Source organism: Eublepharis macularius, chromosome 14, assembly GCF_028583425.1.
Source record: "Eublepharis macularius isolate TG4126 chromosome 14, MPM_Emac_v1.0, whole genome shotgun sequence".
Lineage (NCBI taxonomy): Eukaryota > Metazoa > Chordata > Lepidosauria > Squamata > Eublepharidae > Eublepharis > Eublepharis macularius.
In genome coordinates, this window is record NC_072803.1 from 12347422 (window position 1) to 12371262 (window position 23841).

A 23841-nucleotide genomic window follows, 5' to 3' on the forward strand; every position below is an offset into this window, starting at 1 on the left:
TGAGGAGAACAGCGAGTTCCTTGAAGGGCTTTGTGCTCGATATTTATATGAACACAGACATGCAACTTGTCTGTTTTACATATTACTGCCCTGATTTTTCCAGTCCATGCAATGAATAATTTACCAAAAACGTGTGTAAGTATCTCTTTATTATTCATTATAATGAACTGAGACAGGAGTAATAGTCCACTAGACTGCAATACCCTTAGGGCTCAACTTAACTAGGCTGCGCTTAGTTCTCCCACAGTTAATTTGAATAAAGGGAGGGGGGCCCAATGTTAGAACAGCCAGCTGCGTGGTGAGTTGGAATGAAGATGGATGGGGGGGGGGGAAGGGCTGTGGGGGAGCGGAGGACAGGAGCGGAGGGCAGGCCCAGGATTCTCCACAAGGGAATGGAAGAGAAACTTGGTATTACGAGAGAGTGATCCATTTATTTATATTCTGCTTTTCAGACAACAATTAAGGGATTATTATTCACAATAAATAAGGGATGCAGGCCTCTGGTTCACATCATTAAAAACAAAACTAAAGAAGGCAGGAGAAAAAGGGGAGTGGGTGGGAGGAGATCAGTTTGGCAAGACCTGTGTTGAAAAACAAGTTGGGAGCCAAGCAGATCTTCCTCTATTGGTGTTCTTCCAGGCAGGGAGTCCGATTTCCCATTGGCCCTAAAATCAAGAATGTTCACAGCCCTCCTCTGGGCCCCTGGAAAGCCAGAGAAAAGAATCAGCTGTAGGGAAACCTGTCAAGAAAGAAAAACGATAGACTAATGCGATTGCCTGTTCAGAGTGCATGTCAGAAGCCTACTGGGTTTAATCACCCTTAAAGCTAGGAAGGGGGTAGGCATGGGGCTGCAGAATGTCATATGCCATTCAGGTCCCCCTCGGAGCTCACAGGTGTCAGGCAAGCCACTCGCATCCATGGAAACGGTTACATCAGCCATCACAGGAACTGAGCGCTCCTCAGTGTTGTTGAACCAGGAGAGAGGTTGGTTCCTCAACTATGATGTCAGATCCCTTGGGAACCAGTTTGGTGTGCGGGACTCTAACCTGGAGAATCGCTTGAAGCCAGCTGGATGACTTGGGGTCAGTCATAGCGCTTTCAGAGCTCCTTCAGCTCCACCCACCTCATAGGGTGATTGTCGTGAGGATAATAATCACACTTTGTAAACCGCTCTGAGTGGTTGTTAAGTTGTCCTGACAGGTGGTGTAGAAATCGAATGTTGTGTTGTTGTGCGGCACAGCAAATCTCGAGCTATTGTTTGAGGTTTTTCAATTGACAATGGGTTCTTTAATAAAGAGATTAAACATATAGGGTGAAATCAAGTGTGCACGTTAAGGTTGCCAGCTCCCACCTGCCGCCTCCCTCCCCTGCACATCTGGCTGGCACGGGGGAAGTGTCAGGAGGTTGGCTGGACCCCCTAGAGCATGTGACAAAAGGGTGCGTGCCTGTTCTAGGGGTCTTCTGCTGAGATCACTTCCCATTTAAAATGGAAGTGACGGGGGGCTCAGTTGGGCCAAATCCGTTCCAAACATAAACATTTCAAAGGAGGAGGAGGAGTATCCTCCACCCCCTGGTTTGAAAGTAAGGGGGGCAGCAGCCCAAACGCACAGGTAGTGTCTTGAGAATTGTGTGTGTCTGGAAGGAATGTAAAATGTCTAAATATATATATCTTAAAATAAAGAGTAGCTGAGTCTGGAAATCATAACTTACACAGTTAAGACAAGTCAAGATATAGCGTACAGAATGGTTATTCCATTGTTATATTATACAGCGCATGTTCTAGTATGGAAACCATTCATCTCAATGTGCTGCGTACCTGTGAGTGTGTTGTTTAGATCTTGAGAAAAGCAGCAAACAGGAAAGATGTCTTTCATTCTACGTTTTCCAGAGTGAATTTGGTTACTGCTCTTGTTTCTGTAAGTTCTGCCACTGAATTCTCTGGTTCCTGGATATGGATGGAAGACAGCCCTGCTGAAGCTTTTAAGGGGATTGGGTCTCATCAGTGCCTGGGATCATTCCATCTCCATCCTGAGTGGTACACTGGCAGAAAGGCAAAATATAACTGTAAGGAATAAATAAATCAGGCTATTAATGGGGAGGGAAGGCGGCATGCTATAACCCAGTCTCAACAGATATCGGAAGCTAAGCAGGGTCAGGGAGACCTCCAAGGAAGACTCTGCAGAGGAAGGCACTGGTACAACCACCTCTGCTTCTCAGTTGCCTAGAAAGCCCCTTGCTGGGGTTGCCATAAGTCAGTTGTGACTTGATGGCAGTTTACACATATACTCTATTAATGAAATTAAGATGGCGTATGTGTTTTGAAAATAGTTCCTTTCCCTCCTCCTTTGTTTCTCTCTTTGCCATGTGTATCTAAGTCTTAGAAATGTGGGTTGTATTTATACATCATTCGCTATTTGCAGGGCTTTTTCTGGGAAAAGAGGTGGTGGAACTCAGGACCGCACAATGACGTCACTTTGTGTCAGCTGGAACAAGGGGGGAGTTTTTTAAAACTTAAATCGCCCTCGGTGAAAATGGTCACATGGCCGGTGGCCCTGCCCCCTGATCTCCAGACAGAGGGGAGTTTAGATTGCCCTCCGTGCCATGGCGCAGAGGGCTATCTAAACTCCCCTCTGTCTGGAGATCAGGGGCGGGGCCACCAGCCATGTGACCATTTTCAAGAGGTGCTGAAACTCCGTTCCACCGCGTTCCAGCTGAAAAAAAGCCTGGGCTATTTGACTGTTATGCTGTGGAAATCTTTTGCGATTGGATTGTCTTAACCACAATGGAAAATGCTTTCTTGAGTGCAACAATAGCATAAAGTCCAAAATGTTTGGATGTAGCCCTGATTCTCAAATCTGATGTGATCTGAGTGAACAGAGGCAGAGACCACAGTGTGGATAAATAGAGGAAATAGATCTCAGCTTTCAAGACATTTCTACTTCTGTTTGCGTCCCAGTGTGAGGTCACAAGCATTAGCATTTCAGCAGCCACTTCCAAGCAGCTCTCATTGTCTGCAGGCCTCTCTGCCCATGTGGTAACAGCTACCCATTTTTTCTGCTTTCCTCGATTTCTAAATAAGAGTGCAGATGTGTTGCCAGGGCTTATTGCATGATTGGAGGCTTCCAGAGATGACCATCAAGCATGATAGTGCATGGCTAGGATACAATTAACAGCCACATGAACCAAGCTTTTACATGTGTTCCTGCTGTTTATACCATGTTTTTCTCCCCAAAGGTGCCTGGAGGGGAGGTGACTGAGAGGCGATATGATAGCCCTCTTCAAGTATTTAAAGGGCTGTCAGATAGAGGATGGAGTGGAGTTGTTTTCTGTTGCCTCAGAGAGTTAGATCAGAAACAATGAGTTAAAATTAAAGCAAACGCGTTTTCGGCTGAACATTAGGAAGAACTTCCTGACAGAGTGGTTCCTCAGTGGAACAGGCTTCCTCGGGAGGTGGTAGGCTCTCCTTCCTTGGAGGTATTTAAGAAGAGGCTAAATGGTCACCTGATGGCTATGATGATTCTCTGACTCAGTATGAATGTACACAGAGGGAGGACATGAAGGGATGAGCTACTGCCAGGCTCTTGTGGTCCTTTCCTACATGCCCAGGGTAATGCTGCTTGCCACTTGGGGGTCAGGAAGGAATTTTTCCTCTGGGCCAGATTGCCCAAGGATCCGGGAGGTTTTTTGCTTACCTCTGGGCATAGAGCAGGGGTCACTAGGGGAGGTGAGGGGAGAGATAGCTGTGAATTTCCTGCATTGTGCTGGGGGTTGGACTAGATGACCCTTGGCATACCTTCCAGCTCTGTGTTTCTATTTGTGGGACCTGTTACTTGTAGTGATATTTTTAGTTTTAATATATATAATATTTATTGTTGTTTTAAATTGTTTTTAATGTTATACATTGCTTCAGGTTTCGTTCGAGAGGCGGTATAAAAATCTAATAAATAACCCCAGAGTTGGTAATCCTAGATGAAGCCACCAGTAAAAGCCTTATTGTTTATGTGAAGTAGACAGCTCAGGCTTAGAAACATGAGTGGTGTTATTGCCAAGAGTCCCCTGTGAATACCCATACGAGGGTGAAATGCCATCTGTGGTAGTAGGAGGGCTGATTTATCTTCTTTACATGAAAAGTCCAACCCATCCTTTCCAGGTTTGGCATTTCAGAACTCCTGTTAAGAGAGTCTGTTATTCCAGGATCCAAGTCAGGATATATTGATTTCTTCTGAAGGAAAGTATGGCTAGAACTATGGAGGTGCTGCCTTCTCACTCTCTGTCCCTCCCTTTTCAGATGTACCGTGGACAACAGGGTCACACGAGTAGCTTGGCTGAACCGTAGCACTATCCTTTATGCTGGGAATGATAAGTGGTCAATAGATGAGCGAGTGGTCATCTTCTCAAACACCAAAACTGAGTACAGCATCAAAATCCTTAACGTGGACATATATGACGAAGGCCCTTACACCTGCTCCGTTCAAACAGACAATCATCCAAAGACGTCACGAGTCCATCTCATCGTGCAAGGTAAGACATACCGGTACTGGCTGAGGAAATTAGGATATTTCATGTTGAAGGGTTCCTGCCTCTGAATAGGTGCTCAGGGAGCTATGAATCTAACAGTTTCCGCTTAATGCCCTGTTGAAGAGCTTGTGGTTAAAACTTGGGCTCTGTGTGTGTGTGTGTGATTCCATGTACTCTGCTTCCTGGGCATAGGTGATGTCCGCAGTTGTGGCAAGAAGGAACAAATGAGCTGCAAAACATCTGTCTGTACAGCTTGATTGAAAAAGCTAGGCTGTGTCACTGGTGGCCCAATTCTCAGCATTTGCCTTGGCAGGTTAATATTTCAGTAATGTTCATGTGTTTCAGTATAATATTATGGTTTGTACCATCGTTACTGCACAGCAGTTTGTCGATCCAGTCTTAAGCTGTTCTAATGGCACTAATAAGTATTTATTTGCTGGACCAGCGAATCTGAGGACTGGTGATTATGGTTGCATTTAAAGTGCAATTGAACATTGAAAGTACAAAATGTAATAAGACGCTTGAGCATCAGTTATTTGCTCGCTCACAGTAAAAATGTAGTCCACACATGGTCTGTGATATCCAGGTGACTAGACGTGCGTGAAAAAGGGACAGTTTTACACTGAAAACTCAGGTTACTCTAAACAAAGCATACTCCATCACAGGGCAAGCCAAGTCATATGTATGGTAAAGTGTAGGGATGTTGTTGAGGGTCTCCTCCCCCCCTTTACAAACTCAAATAATCCTGAATTTGGGAGAAAATGTTAGCCAGTAGCAGTTGGGAATGTACCTGTACTTTTAGCCTGGAAGCTGTGGTGGTGTATGCTTTGTAGGACATGGGCCCAATCTGTCTCCCAGTTTTCCCTAAGATGGGAATATATATTTTTGCATATATCTGGCCACTATTGGTTTGTTACCCATTGTTCTTTAGGGGAGCATATTGTGATGAGCAAAACCTTGACATAATAGCTGAAGTTATATATGCATGAGTAAATTAATTGATGGTGTGGCCTCCTCTCTTTATGTTCTGATTCCAACCTGAGTCTCAGTGCTAAATGTGTGGCTCATCTCTGTCTTAAAAGATGATGGAATGAGCTAGCGGGGTCTGGCAGGTGCTTATTTTGGAGAGAGAAAAACATAAAACAGGAGTGCCAAATGGGAAATATCCAGTGTGTGATGGCGGTGTTTTTCCTATCTGCGACCGGATTCCAGGTTCCAAAGGAACAGAGAGATTTCTAAATATGGAAAGCAACGCCTCAGTGGCACCTTCGTGGCCTTGACAGCAGAATTATCTTCTTTGGGGGAAATGCAGTGCCAAAATAAAAAGAACTGTCAGGCACTGTGGGGGAAGAGACTCAAACAGAACAAGGCTATCACTTTTCCGGAGGAAAGAAGACAGATTGTGCAAGTGTGTCAAAGTCATTGCAGCCATAAAGGGCTCTGGCACAGAACTTCAAGGGATAATGCTGCAAGAGAGCTATCTTTCCTTAAAACAAGCTGTTGGGTAGACAAAGAGGGAGTTCGCGGGCCTCCTCTGATAGAAGCATCTCGGAGCTTCCACATCAACTGCCAAGTCAAAGGGAGGAGGCATCCCAGAGCACGTCCTCCTTTGTGGGGAGTTCAGCGGAAGAGAGTGTTTGATTTCATTGAGAAGGCTCGGAAATGGATTTTAGTGTTTGGCCTGTGGAATGAGCTCAGCCAGCATGCTCTGTCTTGTAGCCATTGTTCCGCAAACTGCTCTAGGTGCACGGGTATAGTCTTTCTTTATGTGCTCCTAAAGCAGTCCATGCCCCTTTTGAGGATCTTTAATTTAGTGGATACATGGGTCAAACATAATACTGGAAAAAGACAAGGGATGCTTAAATCACATATTTTTTATTTAGAATAAAAAGGACAGCATAAAAGAAAAGCAGAGAGACAGAGACAGGGAGAGATCAAATTCAAAACGAAGCAGCTGGTGCAGCAGAATATCATTTACAGCCAGAAGAAACTATTGCACAATCTAGTCCTATGTAAAATCTGCAGTGAGGGAGGGCGTAGTTGGTGTCTAGAGGAAAATTAAGGGGGCCAAATTACCCACTGTGGAAGGTGATCTCCCACTGCTGCCTCCTGGCTTTCACCGCTGCTCAAATGAGTGCTGGGGGTAGCAGGGGAGATGCCTCCCTAAAACTCAGAAGTAATATCGCCAATGATGTAGGATTTAGCGTATCTCTACAGACATTGGTGAAATCCTCGAGTGTTAGCAGTGTCATTTCCAGGTTTTATCCAGAAGTGGTATCGACAAGTTGATGACGTCCCCCCCGCCCAGGATTCCGGGGGGGTTCTAAAAATGTGCCTGGCAACCCTAAGGGGAATAAATTGGGAATGTAAAATATACTTTCCCTTTCTGACATGAAGAGGGCCATGGTAGGCACATGGTCCGAGGAGTTTTGAAGATTATTGGGAGGAAGATTGTCCCTGATATTAACCTGGTCCATGCCTGGATTCAAATGGTGCTGAATTGCTGGGCAAAAGAGCCCTATTTATATGTTGGTCCTGTGGTCCTAGAGTTTGAATTTGGGGTGGAAAAAGTCTTTTTGTACAGATATCAGAGGCTGCTGAGGGGCTGGCTGGGTGAACTTGAGGTTGGGAGGAACTTGATTGAGTTAAAACAAAGGACTAGCTTTATTGGTTGCTGGACTAATCTTGTACTTCTCTGGGTGGCTCATAGAGTTGCCAGGTTTCCTCGAGACCAAACTGAGGGGCTGGGAGGTTTGTGGGGGGCACGCAGAGGCAGTGCAAGGGTTTTCGGCGCTCGCGGCCAGCCGGCTGGGCGCCCCCTCGCGCACTTGCGCAAGCACGCGCACACCAGCCTGCATGATGACATCACGCGTGATGTCATCATGGGAGCGCGCACGCTGCCGTTGCCCTGATCACTGCGGGGGGCGGCTGTGATGGTGCGCGGGTGGCCTCCGAGCTCTCCCGCTCAGTTGCCTGCGCCGCCGCAGATGCCTGCCCGCGGCGGCTGCACCCGGCCAGGGGCGTGTGCTGGCGGCGGCACGGGGTGGGACGGATAGGAAGCTGCAGCTCTGTGGCGCATGCTCCCACCCCCCGCGCCTCCTCCGGCGCTCCCCCCGGCATCCTGCGCCTGAGGCCACCGCCTACCTGGCCTCAATGGGAGCGCCGGCCCTGGGGGAACGTGCCTTGGGAGTACTTACCTTGAGTGTGTGCTTCACACGCCCATGCTCCAAGCACTTCCTCGTCCGACCGGAGCTGATTTGATAAAAATTGCCCCCCAATAGGACCCATTCCCTGTGCCTTTCCCCCTGCCAGCCAGGTGAGTGGTGGCGGGGGTGGGGCGGATGCTGGGAGTGGAGAATCCCACTAGTGGCTCAGGATGAGTGCTGTCAACATCCAGATGGCACCTGGGGATCTCTAGGAATTTCAGCTGACCTCCAGATGACAGAGATCAATTCCCTTGGAGAAAATGGTTGCTTTGGAGAATGGACCCTGCCGAGGTCCCTCACCAAACTCTGCCCTCCCCTGGCTCCACCTCCAGATCTACTGGGATTTCTCAACCTGTATTTGGCAACCTTACTCAGGATTCTTGCTTTCATTTTGGATGAATTGGTTAGTTTAACTCTGAAAATGGCGTGCGTGTATGTGAGTGAGGGGGTGCCTTCCGGGAAACCCCGTAGAAAGACTGTAGCAGAATTATAAGCGGAGATTCTGCGACTAGGCAACCCAAAATTCTGCACCAAGGAAAGCTGAATTTGGCAACTTGCATAGATTTGCCCTGTTTTCTTATAATGCAGTTTATAGTCTTTGGCGTGATTTTTCCTAGACATAGGCAGGAGGACTCGCAGTCACAAATCTCTCTCCTTGAATAGTTTCTTGCTGTTGTGCCTCCTCCGCATCTCTTCCCAGCCCCTGAAGGAGCACTTCCTTCTGCCTAGAGAGACGCTGGAGTCCTGTAACCTTTAGCTTTTGTATGACTTTCTGGTGGGGGGCTGTTGAGTATATTATTGGTGCTTTCTCATGGTTAGAGCTGTATAAATAATTAGCAGCAGGGGAGTGGAAGGTGGGTTTTTTTCCCCCATGCAAATAAATGATTCATAGAGAAAAAATATGCCCGAAGCTGATGGATAAATTATTCACAAGGAATAATGTGACCTGTTCAGCCCATAAGGAGTTCTTGTCTCTCTCCCCCCAACCCTCGTTCCATCCTGGTCTAAAACAGATTTAGGCCTCGTCTCCTCCCACCTACTTCAATTAGAAAGTAACTCCAGAGGCTGGCTTCTTAGCAACAGCGATCGGCTTTTGTCCAGTCTATAGATTAATTTTTCAGAGTTAGTGTTAGTTCAGGTTAGATAAAGATAATGAAAGTTTCCTAATCCTCTTAAAGAAGATTTATCTGGCTGAGTAGAAAGCTCTCACAATACAATAAGGCATGTTTAAAACCAGGGCCTAACCTCTTCTTTAATTTCAAACAGCTGATGGATATTGATTTTGCAATGAATAAATCTGGAAAAAAAGCCATGCTTCAACCCCCCTTTCCCTTTGAGGGGGGGAATAAAGTATTAAAATAATTTGTCCTCACTTTTATCTACACTCTTTTTAGAATGGGTAGTCTCTCCAGTTCTTTTTGCAAATAATCAGCTGTCATTATTGGAGAAAAACATCCAACCCATAACTCCCATTTGTCTGTTTAATTGTGTATACATCTTTGGTCGCTATGGAAGTCTGTGTGCGTGCATGTGTTGCAGTGCAGAGTCTGTTGAAACACACATAGCGGCGATGAATTAAGGTTGCCACAACCCAGGGGGAAAATGCCCTGCCCCTCTAAAAAAAGCTGAATGGGATGTCACCGATGATGTTATTTATCTCCATGCCATGAAAAGCCCACCTCCACAAATTAAGCATCTGTTAAAGGTGCAGGACGTTTTTCCTCCAGGTTGTTGGCAACTCTATGACAAATTCAACCCCCTACCCCGCTATAGGGAGTTCATTCATCTGCTCCCAATGTGGAAATATGGCGGAACTGATTTCTTTCCTCTCAAAAGAGGTACACGTAGGAAAGGGACTCATGCAGGTACATGGAAGGCAGGCTCCTGTGAAGTTAGGCAGGTTTACTAAAAGTAACCTGAGACAGCGGGTTGAACAGTAGAAAGTGCGCCTCATGTGAGTCCCTGCCTAGCAGAAGGACCTTTCAGCAATTCAAACCTAAAGATTGTGGATGAATGCTGTGCCAGTTTTCACGAGGTTCAGTTTTTGTAGTGAACATTGCCACTGTATGTATGTATGTATGTATGTATGTATGTATGTATGTATGTATGTATGTATGTATGTATGTATGTACGTGCCATTAAGTCGCAGCTGACTGATGGTGACCCCAGCAAGGGTTTTTCAATGCAAGTGAGAAGCAGAGGTCATTTGTCATCGCCTTCCTCTGCAGTCTCCCTTGGCAGTTCCCCATCCAAGGGCGGGGGGGGGGGGCATCTGAGCACTGACAAAATTGGACTATGCCATACCATTCCACACCTCCATTGCCATTATAGGGTGGGGAAATATATCTAAGCATGTGCCTGTTTTGCAGCCCTTATAGCCTGAATGCCTGCAGTTTGTGGGTGGGGAAGAGGGCACTTCCTGTTGCTGTGGCAGCTGGACAGATGCTCTGTCACATTGGAAGTGTATCTAAATGTGCATCCCATTGCAATGCCAGTGCACGTACGCATGCACATCTGTGCTGTGTTACCTTCAGTGAGATGCATATTGGGAGCTGGGGCAGTTCCTCAGTCATTTCAATTGGGTTTATAGGAACCCCAAGCGCTCAGAATAAATTGTAAGCATTTATGAAAAGGTTTACAGTATCTTAACCTGAGCTGGATTTTCATGCATTCTGCCATGACATTTACAAAAATCTAGCTGGCTTTCAGAGGCGGTTGCAGCTTTTTTGCAGCTTTTGCCTACAAATGCCTGTAAATCTCTTCAGTGGAGCCTTTGTTACGCTCTCTTTTCTCTAAAGTGTGCTACCTGAAGCCACTCCCCTTGGCCCCACCAGCTTTACTTTACCTCTGCACCATATGACTAAGGAGCTAGAACAGATGGCATTCTTTTGCCACACTGCAGCCAGCCACTGATGGCTAATAAGTAGAGGTGGGCACGGAATAGAAAACAGACCAAAAATTAACATGGACCGGGCCGGTTCAGCGTTCACAAACTGGCGGGTCATGGGATGCCCATTTTCCCCAGACTCCATGGACTTTTCACCCGTCCATTGGTCCATGGTCTGTTAAAGCTTCCCCGCCCCACTGGCAATTGATGCCAGGAGTGCTTTAACATTTAAATCCCCCTTGCTCCGGCTGACTGGCTGGCTCCCTAGTCAGCTGGAGCAAGGGGAGTGTTAAAGTGCTCCTGGCACCAGCCCAGCCTGACGAACCAGTCAGTTCATGAACCGCTGCTGGACCATAAAAAGTTCATGGTCTGTGAAACGCCATGGACCACAGACCCACAGCCTGTGGGTGTTTCTCAGTCCGTGCCCACTTCTACTAATAAGGCTTACCAAAGTCTTGTACCTTACAAGCAGGGCTTTTTTTCCTGGGGAAAGAGGTGGTGGAACTCAGGACTGCACAATGATGTCACTTTGGGTCAGCTGGAACAAGGGGGAAATTTTTTAAAGTTTAAATTACCCTTGGCGAAAATGTTCACATGGCCAGTGGCCCCGCCCCCTGATCTCCAGACAGAGAGGAGTTTAGATTGCCCTCCGCGCCACTCAGTGGCGCGGAGGGCAATCTAAACTCCCCTCTGTCTGGAGATCAGGGGGCGGGGCCATCAGCCATGTGACAATTTTCAAGAGGTGCTGGAACTCCGTTCCACTGCGTTCCATCTGAAAAAAAAGCCCTGCTTACAAGAATTCAGGATGCCTTACTGGGCATGAGTGGTTTGCCACATTATGTTTTGATTAGCTCGGGGAAGGAGGGAGGAAGGAGAGTTACGTTATTCCAGCTCCTGGATGGTAGTGGCAGAGTGGACAATAGACAGTGATCCAACACATAAAGCCACTGCCTCATCCTGCCTCATTGTAAGGCCTCCTGCTGTGTATGAGCATGGGACATGCACAAAAGTGTAACTAACATTACTTTCTTTAAGAGTAATGCACTCTGGCAAAATGAATTCTGTCATTGTTTCAGCAGAGTGACTGAAACTTTCCCTGCAAGTCACCCCGGTTCATCCCCATAAGTCGCTTGAGGAACTACCTTAGATTCTCTGCTTTGATGAGAGGTAGCTAGTGTATGACTGAGTTCAGTAACTGCTAGTCTTGTCTATTTTCTTTATTTCCTTTTTAAAAAACAAATGTACAGACACTTTAAAGACCCAGTGTGGTGTAGTAGTTGGAAAGTAGGACTAGGATCTGGGAGCCCCAGGTTTGAATCCCCAGTCTGTCATGGAAGCATACTGGGTGAAGTTTGGCTAATCTTTCTCTCTTACCCTAACCTACCTCACAGGGTTGTTGTGAGGACAAAATGGAGGAAGGGAGAACAATATTGGAAGCCCCTTTGAATTCCCATCAAGGAGAAAAGGGAGGTATTAATATATGAATAATGTTCTCTCCTCTGGCTGAATGGCATTGGTTCCTCTGCTGGAGTGACAATTTATTTGTGCTTTTCATACGCATTTAGGCCTTGAGTATGTGTGCTTGTTCGAGTCTATGATTTATCTATTTATTGCTCAGTGGTAGCAATTTTAGAAAAGTTAGTTAATTTAAATAGTGTAACCAATGTCAGACAAATATTACTAGAAAAATTGAGGAGTGGGATGGTTACAGAAATAAATTTGGAATGGTGGAGAAAAGTCAATAAGGAGGAGAGGAAGGCAATGGAAGTGATAGGAAACATGAAATAATTTGGATTGAGAGCAGAGTTTATTCTAAGGTTCGACTGCCTCTGCATGGCACAAGCAGTTGGTGAGACCCTTCCAACTGTGAATACACATATAAAAACTTTTTCTAGCCAAGCAGAAGGAAAGAAAGTAAAATGACCAAGAAAGGAAGACAGTGTTTACCTTCCCCCCCCATCAGTTTCTTTTTAAAGAAAAACATAACTTCTTATTAAAACTCAGATGCCCAATTGCACAGAAACTTAGTTCCTACTGCACAGTTCCTCCCCCCCCCCTGCTCTGCACAAAATATGTCCAGCTGTACAGAATAAGCTTTGACGGGGTGTGTGTGTGGGGAGGGGGAGTGGAAATTAATTGGAATGGTCCAGGGAGAAGAGAAATAAAGGTGAAAGTGGGGACATGCTGAGGCTTTAAGGAATAATTCTCTCTAGCAGCCTGGGGAATGCTTTTGCCATTGTGCTGGGAGAATAACCTCAGTGGAAGGAAATGAGTTTACTGTTGCAGTGGGATTGGTTTGTGTTATCCTTTCCTTTGTCATGTTAAACCACTCTGACTGCAGTGGTAATGTTGTTCTGAGTTCAGATATAGCCAAAGAGATATACAAGTTTATTTCAGTCTGTTCATAAAGCAGTATTCTTTAAGAAGACATCGCTGGCCCAGGCCTCAGACTGCAACTGGGCCTTGAGTGGCAGGCATAGGATTGCCAGCTCTGGCTTGGGAAATTCCTGGAGACATGGGGGCAGTGTTTGGGGAGGGAAGAATGTGTAGAGGGAAGGGAGGGAAGGGGAGGGATGTGATGCCATACAGCCCACTCCCATGGGTTGCCAGATCCCTTGAGTCCCCTGGTGGGAGACTGGAAGCCTGGCACTTACCCCGCGGAGGCTGCTGTGTCTTCCGGCATGTGTGATGACATCACTTCCGGGAAGTGATGTCATCACGTGGGTCAAAGGGTGGACCGGGAATGCTCCCACACTTGCCAAAAGGCTGAATCCCGCCGCCCGTGGGCCCAATTCAGCCCAAAACGGGCCCATTGTGGGGCGCAGGAGCACCCCATAGCTGGGCACAGGGGCATGCTGTGCCGCCAGGGGTGCACCGTGCCACCGGGGTGTGTGTGTGTGTGCCTCAGGGGGCATGCCCCCCTGCTGGCCAGGTTAGTGGCAGTGGATAGAGGAGGTGGGAGCAGGGGATCCCCCGCCCCGGGCGGGAGAATGGCAAACCTACCACCCTCTGAAGTTGCCATTTTCTGCAGATGAAACAATCTCTAGAGATCCACTGCAAGTCTGCAAGAAATCCAGGCCCTACCTGGAGGATGTAGTGTTGCCATCCTCCAGGTGAGGCTTGGAGATTTGGAGCCCTTGATTTCCTCTGATGTAAAGCAAAGAAGTTTGTACAACTGCCATACAGAAAAGGCCTGTGGGAGGGAAGGCAGAGTGAGTCTGTCTGTGCTGTCTCGGAAGTCCAGTGCAAATTACTCCTAAGAAGTTAAACACATAGAAGAGAGTAGATTCAAAGCCTCAGGCTGGTTACTGTGTTGTCCTGTGTTTCCAGGGGGAGACCTCAATCTTTTGACTCTGGAGTCAGATAAGTTGCTCCAGGATGTTGTAGTGAGGGAAGAAAGCTGGCGTCCAGTATAATTAGGGATGATTTTGTATTTGTCATTTCTGTTTTTCCTTTTTAACCTGAAGCTCTCTGTTTTGATTTTGGTTCTCTCTTGTGTGACTCAAACTTGAGATCCTTTATTCTAGCTTCATTTTCTGTTTCCTTGGTCTTAAAAAGGCATGCATTGTTTTTTCAACATTGGCATGTATCCTACCATTTCACTAAGCTGAGTTTAAACATTCCTTTAGCCTAAGGACCATGTAGGTAGGCAGCAAAAAAGTGCTCAAGGGTACCATTTTACAAAAGTGTTTGCCATGAACACACATGTACACACATGCATGCACCTGCATACACATGGATGCATGTCCAGGCATGCACACACAATTACACACACACCATCTTCCTCCCCTAATTTCAAGGCAGAATGTTTGTCAGTGAATATTTGATTCAGTTTTGTTTAAGAAGCATGATATCATTTGGTTTCTCAGTGTTTCAATAACCATTCCTATTACTATTCTGAAACTAACCAGGGATAGTTGGCAGGTCAATTCTACGGTCTTCATTGGGAAGTAAGTCCTGCTAAGTTTAGTGGATTTACACCCCAATAATTGTGCATGGGTATGTGATTTTAAGCTCAGCTCTCCCCAGAGTCTTAGGTAGAGAAGTCATTCACAACATCTATTGCCTGATCTAGGGTTGCCAGCTCCACGTTGAGAAATCCTGGAGAAATCGAGAGAAAGTGGGGTTTGGGGAGGGAAAGGACCTTGGCATGGCATAATTCCATAGAGTCCACCCCTAAAAGTAGTCATTTTTCTCCACGTGAACTGATCTCTGTGGCCTAGAGAACAGTTGTAATTCCGGGAGATCTCCAGCCACTACCTGGAAGCTGGCAACCCTAACCTAATCTATTAATACCAGAAGGGGGCAACCAGAATCATTAAGGGATGGGAGCACCTTTCCCATGAAGAAGAGCTCAAGAGACGGTGTATTTTTTTTAAATTTGGGGGAGGAGGGAATGATGGGCCATGACAGAGGACTGTAAAATTATTCACAGGGTAGAGAAAGCAAATAGAGAGGACCTCTTCTTCCCATAATATTATAAGGCAAGAGGCACTCAATAAAGTCAATGGACAGTAGATCCAGGACAGACCAAAGGAAGTACTTCTTTACTCAACACGTAATTAAACTGTGAAATTCACTGCCAGGGTGTGGTAATAGCCATGGGCAGTAGATGGCTATGAATGTGGATTAATCAGATTCATGGAGGAGAGGTCTCTCAGTAGTTACTAGCCATGATGGCCAGAGGGAACTTTGGTGGCCTTGGCCTCTATGGCCTGGTTGTTGACTGTCTGGCATGTGTGTTTAGGGTCTGAAACTGGACTGCATGTACAGCTTGAGTCAGAGACTGTTAGGGTTGCCCCTTACCCTTCCAGCAGGAGGTGGGAGACCCGGCACTCACTTTTAGTGTGGATCATGCTCCCGGGGCTGCAAGACGGCATCACTTCCAGGAAGTGACATAATCACACAGGGCCTTGTACCACCCCTGGAAGTGCTCCTGTACTCCTCCGCAGGCCAATTTTGGCCCATTTGGGGCCATATCGAGCCTGCTTGGGGCCTAAATTGGCCCACTGTGAAGCACAGCAGCTCTCTAGTGCCCTCCTGTGCTCAGCAGGCTGAATTGGGCTCATTTGGAGCCTAAATCAGCCCACTGTGGAGCACAGGAGTGTACCATGCCACCTGGGAGGCATGTTCCCTCACCTTTCCTGCCAGGTAAGCAATGGCAGGGGAGGGGTGGATCTCCAATCCTGAGTGGGGACTGGTAACTGTAGAGAGTGGTCTTAAATCAGGGGGTTGCTCTTTGCATTTGTCAAAGGCTATAGAAGCACATAGGAGTGCCCTGGTACAGCACAGTTCTAGCACAAAATTACATTAGCCAAGTGTTACTATTAATGTTGGACATGTGACCTTCTAAATTTGAGAGATAGTAGGCATACCTGATACCTGACTGTAGAGGGCAGCCTCCTGGTCCCACTAGGGTTGCAGGTCCCTTCACTCCCCTAGCGGGAGATTGGGAGACTGGCTCTTACCTCGCTCCTTCCTTGTGTCCTCTTCTCTCTCTTGCACACAATGCGCACGAGCTCCCTGCTGGCGTGATGACATCACTTCTGGGAAGTGACATCATCATGTGGGGCAAAGGGCAGCCTGGGAGTGCTCCTGCGCTTTCCAAAGGCCTGAATTGCCCCCCTGCGGGGCTCGATTTGGCCCAAACCGGGCCTGCTGCAGGGCGCGAATCTGGTTTTTGCGAGCACAGGAGCACACTGCATTGCCTGGGAGGGGGGGTGCTACACCTCCCAGGTGGGGTGCCTGGGGGGGTACCTCCCTGCTGGCCAGGTAAGTGGGGGCAGGGGGAAGGTGGGAGCAGGGGATCCCCTGCCCTGGATGGGGGAATGGCACCCCTAGGTCCCACCCACCCTCATTGCCCATGCTCAGTCTGTTGAGCAGGGGGAGAAAAAATGGGCGACAACATCACAAACACTGGGATGTCACTTTTGGGTTATCACCTAGACATTATGTCATCACTTCTGCAAATTTCTAGGAATTCTATGTTCTTTACCGTAGAGAATGGGGAAAGTCCTAGAAATTTGTAGACATGGTGACATCATGTCCCCTAATCTCTATGGTCTTTACCATAGAGATTAGGGAAATGTCTATTGTGGACACGGTGATGACACATCTGGTTGATAACCTGGAAGTGACATCATGATGTTTGAGATGCTGTCCTCCCTGACTGTGCCCCAAAGGGGTGAGATGCTCTCCTCACAGACAGTGCCCTATAAGGGTGCCAGGGGTTTCAGCCACAGGACTGCCAACCCCAAGAGACAGTGGTTGCAGCTAGGAATGAATGTTTCTATTTGGGTTGTTTGTGTGTGTGCATAAATTAGTCAAGTTTCTGTTCTTTGGTTTTTGCTGTGCAGTTGTGTAAATTTGTATGTTGTGTGTGTGTGTGTGTTAGTTTTTCTATATATACACTGTACAGCTTACTGTACATCTTATCTTACATGTATAGTATGGGTATAGTGCTGATTTATTGATGCATGAATAATGTTGAAAATGTTAATATTGTCCAGAGCAAATTTGATACAAGGAAACGGAAAAGGGCTCAAAAATAAGCATCACGGCTTCAGTTTTCCACAAGGGAGAAGCAAAACTGAAATGGGGAGGGTTCAGGTGAAAACAGCAGGAAGGAGACACTCAAAATTATCTCTACCTGCAATCCTTCCATTACATGAAATCTAGGAACCTTAATAGAGGAGCAATATAATTCCTTGCTTGTGCTGATTTCTTTTGTCCTGCCTTGAAATCTGTCTCCTGACAGCAGCAGTTCTCAGGAGAGTTTTTTTGCTTGCATCTGAACCATCTGTTTTGTGAATCTTGATGTGATTATCTTTTCTCCTTAAAAGGGCCTACTTGCAATGCTTTGAGTTAGCATTTCTATTAAGCACTTTGCCCAATTAGAACTTACCTGGCAAAAACCTGGAGGCTACAAGTTTCTTCCGAAATATCAAACCATATTGTTGGCTGGCAAGTAAAGCCTTCTGTTTTTAACACTTTCTGTGCATTATCTAGTATTTCAGACACTTAATGAATTATTATTAAGAATGATATTGTTTACACCACAAAGGCACTGGTTCAGGCATCATATGAATCTACAGTTTGCCAGCCTCCAGGTGGTGGCTGGAGATCTCCCGGAATGACAACTGATCTCCAGGTGACAGAGATCAATTCCCCTGGAGAAAATGGCTGCTTTGGAGAGTGGCCTCTATGGCATTATACCATTCGGAGACCCCGCCACTCCCCAACCCCCCCTCTAGGCTCTACCCCCCAAATCTCCAGGTATTTCCCAACCCGGACCTAGCAGCCCTATTGAAGGGCCTAATTTGGAATTCTGTTAACCTGGCTGAAACAGTGTGTCTTTAATTTAAATGTCCGTGGTTGTTTCTGTTGGGATCTACTAGGACTCAAATAGGGAGCCCCCAGGGCTTTTTTTTCTGGGAAAAGAGGTGGTGGAACTCAGTGGGTTGCCCATGGAGAAAATGGTCACATGGCTGGTGGCCCCGCCCCCTGATCTCCAGACAGAGGGGAGTTGAGATTGCCCTCCATGCCTCTGGAGATCACGGGGTGGGGCCACTAGCCATGCGACCACTTTCAAGAGGTTCCAGAACTCCGTTCCACCACGTTCCAGCTGAAAAAAAGCCCTGGGAGCCCCTTAATCTGGTCACTGATGGCTGTTGTGGTGAGCTTCTTTAGTGTGTAGATTGAGCGATGGGGCCACATCTATTAACTTAGGTATCACCAGTGAGAAATGGCTTTGAGGTGGAGTTTGGATGCAAAATGAGGGGATGAGCAGAGAGATAAAAATACTAGATTCTCAGTTTGGATCTGTGAACTTCTCCACGTCTCCCTGCGAGGTGGACCTGGCCTGTACTTAGCAGCAATAGCAACGTAAAAAGAGGAGGTTGAGGCAGTTATGATTGGTTGTGTGCACTCTGAGGGAGGACAGCAGCTCCGAAAATTTTATCCCAGCATCTGGCTCCTGATTAGCCCTTTTGGCATCGCCTGACTTCCAGAATTATGGGCTAAATTATGGTTGAATCAGCGGGAACTGCCTCTAACTCCCTTCTCTGATCTTTCTTATTTGAACTTAGTGGTGCTTATGACGGATATTTTATTGAATCAATAAGTGGTGGTGGAAATTGCTGGGAAGTCGCAGCCAATTCATGGTGACCCTGGAGGGTTTTCAAGGCAAGAGATGAACAGAGGCGGTTCTCCATTGCCTGCCTCTGTGTAGTGACTCTGGACTCGCTTGGTGGTCTCCCATCCAAGTACTTACTGGGACCAAATCTCCTTAGCTTCCGAGAGCCGACAAGATCGGGCTAGTCTGGGCCATCCAGATCACGATCGATCAGTAAGTTATGTGCATGTACACCCACAGAGAAATCAAGTCTCTTTAAGGCAGGAATTGTATACAAGCATCACAGATCATTGGTCCATCTTGCTCAGTATTGTCTACTATGACTTGCAGCAGTCCTCCAAAGCCTCGGGCCAGAAAAAGGTCTCTCCCAATATCTGGGATCATTTTACATTGAGGATGCTGGGGACTGACCCAGCACGCAAGACCTATGCGCTGTACCACAGAACCATGCCTCCTCCTTCCTTCATAGTCCCCGAGCTATTTATTTTTATGCATTCAATCCATTTTCATCTCACTTTCCCTCTCCTAGCAGGCCCATAAAGCAGCTTGCTATCTCAGTGCGTGCAAACTTCCAGAACATTCTAATCTAAAACTATTCCAATAATAAAATAAAACACAAGGGATAAATGCTGAAACCAACATTTCTAAAGGTGTAGATAAGAAATGCAGTGAAAAAGTCAGCAGCTCCTCCTGACCCAAGAGCCTAATGAAATAGAAATGGCTTGTCTTCAGAGTTGCCAACCTCCAGATGGCACCTGGAGATCTCCTGGAATTACAACTGATCTCCAGACCACAGAGATCAATTCCCCTGGAGAAAGTGGCTGCCTTGGAACCTATGCCATTATACCATGTTAAAGTCCCTCCCCTTCCCAAAACCCTCCCTAGAAAGGTTCTACCCCCCAGTAATTTCCGAGTCTGGAGCTGGCAACCCATGTTTTCCTCTGCCCTCGTGAAGGTGAATATTGCACATATTATCTGCCCCTGTTGAAAAAGCTGAGTCTGATGGGTTCTTTGCCTTCTACTGGGGAGGGTCCTGGAGAACGGCACCACCAGAAGATCTTCTTAATATAACAACAACATTAGATTTATATACCGCCTCTCAGGACAACTTAACACCCACTCAGAGCAGTTTACAAAGTATGTTGTTGTTATTCCCACCCTGTGAGGTAAGTAGGGCTGAGAGAGCTCTAAGAGTGACTGACCCAAGATCACCCAGCTGGCGTCAAGTGGAGGAGTGGGGAATCATACCTGGCTCTCCAGATTAGAGTCCTGCTGCTTTTAACCACTACACCAAACTGGCATAGAGAGGCTCTCATGGCAGGTTTCTGCTCCAACCAGACAACAAAGCCCAGTGACATTGTGCAGCTTTGGAAACAAGTAGCTGGGTAGTGCCTGAGGTTAGCAATGTAGGACCAAGCTCTGGGAAGCTGGGTGAGCCGACCAATCCAAAACTAAGCTTTAAATGGTTTTGGCCCAAAGTACCTGATGGATCTCCTCCACCCCTATCAACCTGCCCAAGTGTGGAAGAGGCCTTACTTCGGGTACCTGTAATTTTGGGGGGTTGTTCACAGAGTCTTGTGGGAGGATCACCTAAAGTGCCTACCCTTGGAGTGAAGGTGTCTGTCACATTTTTATCGAATTTTCCTCCCAGAAGTACAATGTGGTTCTTATCACCAATCTCGTGATATGGGTTAGAGTGAGAGTGAGTGACTAGCCAAAGGTCATTCAGTGAGATTTATAGGTGAGGGGGGGGATTGTGTGAATTGTGTATGTATGGTGTACAGTTTTTATACTAAAGTATACAGTATTTATAATATGACGGGCATCAATGCTCTGTGAATAGTGGTGATTTATTGATGCACAAAGGCTTGGTTCTAGTGATGCATGAACGGAAAGGAGAGGTTCCGTTCATGCATCACTTAGTGAGGTTCTATTTGTGCAAACAATACCACGAGAGCTGCAGCAATACATAGCACTTCAGTGTAATTTTTTAATGAAATAACAACATGCATACGGAGCAATGGAATGCACAACAGATGGCTTGTGTGATTTTCTTTCATATGTTTTCGAAATTGTTGTCTTATGCATGCGGAAGAGGTAGGGATACAATTGCTTAATGCAAGCAGACAGCTTGCATTAATAATTTTAGTGTTTTCACTTGCACAATGACAATTGCACTTAGGGGTGTCAAATTTGGTTTAGGAAACTCCTTGAGATTTGGGGGCAGAGCCTAGGGAGGAAAGAATCAGGGAGAGACAGGGAGCTTAGCAGGGGCATGATGCCGTAGAAGCTTCCATTTTCTCCAGAAAAACTGGTCTCTGTAGCCTGAAGAGAAGTTTTAGCATGGAAATCAGGGAGAGTACCAGGTCCCACCTGGAGAATGGCAACCTTAATTGTGCACATGGAAATCTTGCATGGGATCCAATCTGTGCAAGATAATGTTGAAAATGCAACTTTCCATGCCTTCTGGAGGAGAGTAAGAACTTTTTTTTTAATTCTAGAAAGTTATGAACTGGTTAAATTGATTGCTCTGTTAGCTGTTTAATATTTTATATTAGCTTTAATTGTGGAAGCCATTGATCACCCTGGATGCCTCATCTGAAGACAGACAAGCAGCACAGATGCTCTCAAATAAATAGGTATGCGACCTACGTAAGCCTTCCCACCTCCCAATCTCTGCGGCTGTGGACAGAGACAAAGTTGGAGCCAGTGACTACAACGTAGTGTATAGGGAAGTTCTACATATAATAGGCTTGTCATTTGCCCCAATTTGCAACCCTTGAGAAAAGGAAGAGGGAGAGAAAAAATGGCCAGAAATGACCTCTCTAGCAACGCTGTCGGAATTTCTCCATTTCTTTACCATAGAGCTTGGGGAAATTCCTAGAGCATCACCTGAAAATGTGTCATATCCTCCCCAAGCTCCACCCTCCCCCACCACCGTCCTCAGAATCTCCCAGTATTTGCCAAAGCGGTGCTGGAAAACTTAACACATAAAGGAAGGGCCATTCAGCTGCTTCACAGTTGGATGGGGTTTACGGTTTCATTTCAGCCCTGATCATTGTGCAATAGTATACTGCTCAGCTGTGCTGTAATAAACTCAAAAAATGAGACACAGAAATAATCCAATCCCAAGCACAGATGCATAGGGTGCCTTGAAGCTTCTATGATGGACGTTCATAATGGTCACAGGGGAAGTATGTGTCAGAGGAGGGGCATGATACTGTCTGCAGGCAGGAGAGGAGACACCTGGCTAATATTTTTTTCATTGTTAGCCTCAGGGTTAAGCAACTGGCATTAAAAACATGCATCATTTAAACGAATTAACATGTGCAAATCAGCATGTGAAACTTAACATTCTTCCTGCTCTGGGAAAAAATGGAATTCCAAAGTAGCATTCTTAAAAAAAATTGGACTTCCCCTTCTCCCATAAGCCCTTGCTTTTCTCTTCTCATTGTTCTGTCTCTTTGCCTCCTCCCACCTCTTTCTGGCTCATTTTTGAAGGCAGTAAGCACTGAGTGTCAGAAAAAGAAGATGGTGCAATGTTGTTGTTGTTTTTAAAGAAAGCAACATTTGATCCTGCTTAATTCGGATGCCACGATGGACCCATCTCTGTTGCAGAACGTGGAAACAGGACAAAAGAAATGATACCACCTTGTGTTCCCCTGTCATGTTGTGTGCCCCAGTGGGGAGAAAGGTGGGATATAAACGAAGGAAATAAATGAAAGGTGATTATCTACCATATAGGGTACCAACCTCCAGGTGGGGCCTGGAGATTTCCCAGGATTACAATTGTCCTCTAGAATACAGAGATCAATTCCACTGGAGAAAAAGGCAGTTTTGGAAGGTGGACTATTTGGTATTATATCCTGGTGAGGTCCCTCCCTTCCATAAACTCCTCCCTCCCCAGACTCCACCCCCAAATCTGCATGAATTTCCCAACCCAGAGTTGGCAACCCTACATCTACATCATTAAAAAAGTGATTTTGGAGTTTTCGATGCAGGAGGAAAGAACCCAGGGGATGGATGCCATAGTTCATTAGCAGGACTCTCCTCTAAGTAGTGTTACACTAGGGTTGACAATAGAGATCCCATTTCCTGGATGGGAGCAGGGGATCCACCACTCCCCCCCCCACCTCTCACCTTGCTGGCAGGGGGAAAAGGTGTGGAGACATGTCAGGAACCACTCCCCCCCCCCCCCCCCGAGTGTGCTCCTGCGTGCTCTGGAATGCTTCCACGTCACATTGGAAATGAAGTCATTGCCATCACAATGTGGAAGCATGGGGTCATGCAAGGGCCAATTTGATAAAAATCAGCCCCCAACACTAGATTGACATCATTCCTGGTATAACATGGAAATGTTATGGAACATGTGAGCATTGTGCATGCACACAAGGTAAGTATTTCTGTCACATACACCCGTACACTGTTACCAGAACTGCTCTTTTATTATAATGGGGAATTAGCTATAGCAGTCTGTAACTATTAATATTAAGCGAGGATCATAACCTATGTTTACGGAGGTCCCGATCCCAGACACTCTAGTGAAAAAGAGGCAGACAAGGAGTAAGGTCCAAACACGTGTATTGAGTGTAGCGTAAGCCTAGCTTGCACAATCATACAAGGAACACACAAGATCTAGGAAATACAGAGTAGGAAATACAGAGACGTTCGCATTAGCTGGTTCCCAACGATGATAGGGGGAATACTCACTTATCCTGGAGCGAAGCAGAGACGCAGCAGCGAGGTGGCCCAATGCCAGCACTGGGACCACAGACGGACAGCAAGGAAGTCTGGATAGGAATGGCCTAAGCACCGAGTGGTCTGGGAGACCAGCTTAAATACCCCAAAACGTACCCTGGGGCTGGTGCTATACTTGGTGGTTCTCACAGATTAAAACAAAGGGTCTAATGGGCTACTGAATGGCTTGGATGGGCCACTTTGGTAATCAGATCGTGATAAGTGACACCTCAGGAAGAGGGGACAAAAGAGGGAGGGGGAAATCCAAGTGGGCTGAAAGGATGTTCCAGCGGACAGGGCTTGTCCTGATGTCATCAGCTCTGGAATGCGGAGGTTTCTTTGAGATGCATTCTCTAAGT

At 46.5% G+C, this 23841-nt stretch overlaps 1 protein-coding gene across 2 annotated transcripts in view; it reads left to right on the forward strand.

Moving 5' to 3' along the window:
* The window catches only part of OPCML (opioid binding protein/cell adhesion molecule like), a 486833-nt gene that overhangs the window by 228890 nt on the left and 234102 nt on the right, over positions 1-23841 (forward strand). For both annotated transcript variants that reach the window (XM_054997810.1, XM_054997809.1), the window contains exon 2: positions 4289-4521. In XM_054997810.1, the coding sequence (XP_054853785.1) occupies positions 4289-4521 (233 nt within the window). The remainder of the gene's footprint in view (positions 1-4288; positions 4522-23841) is intronic.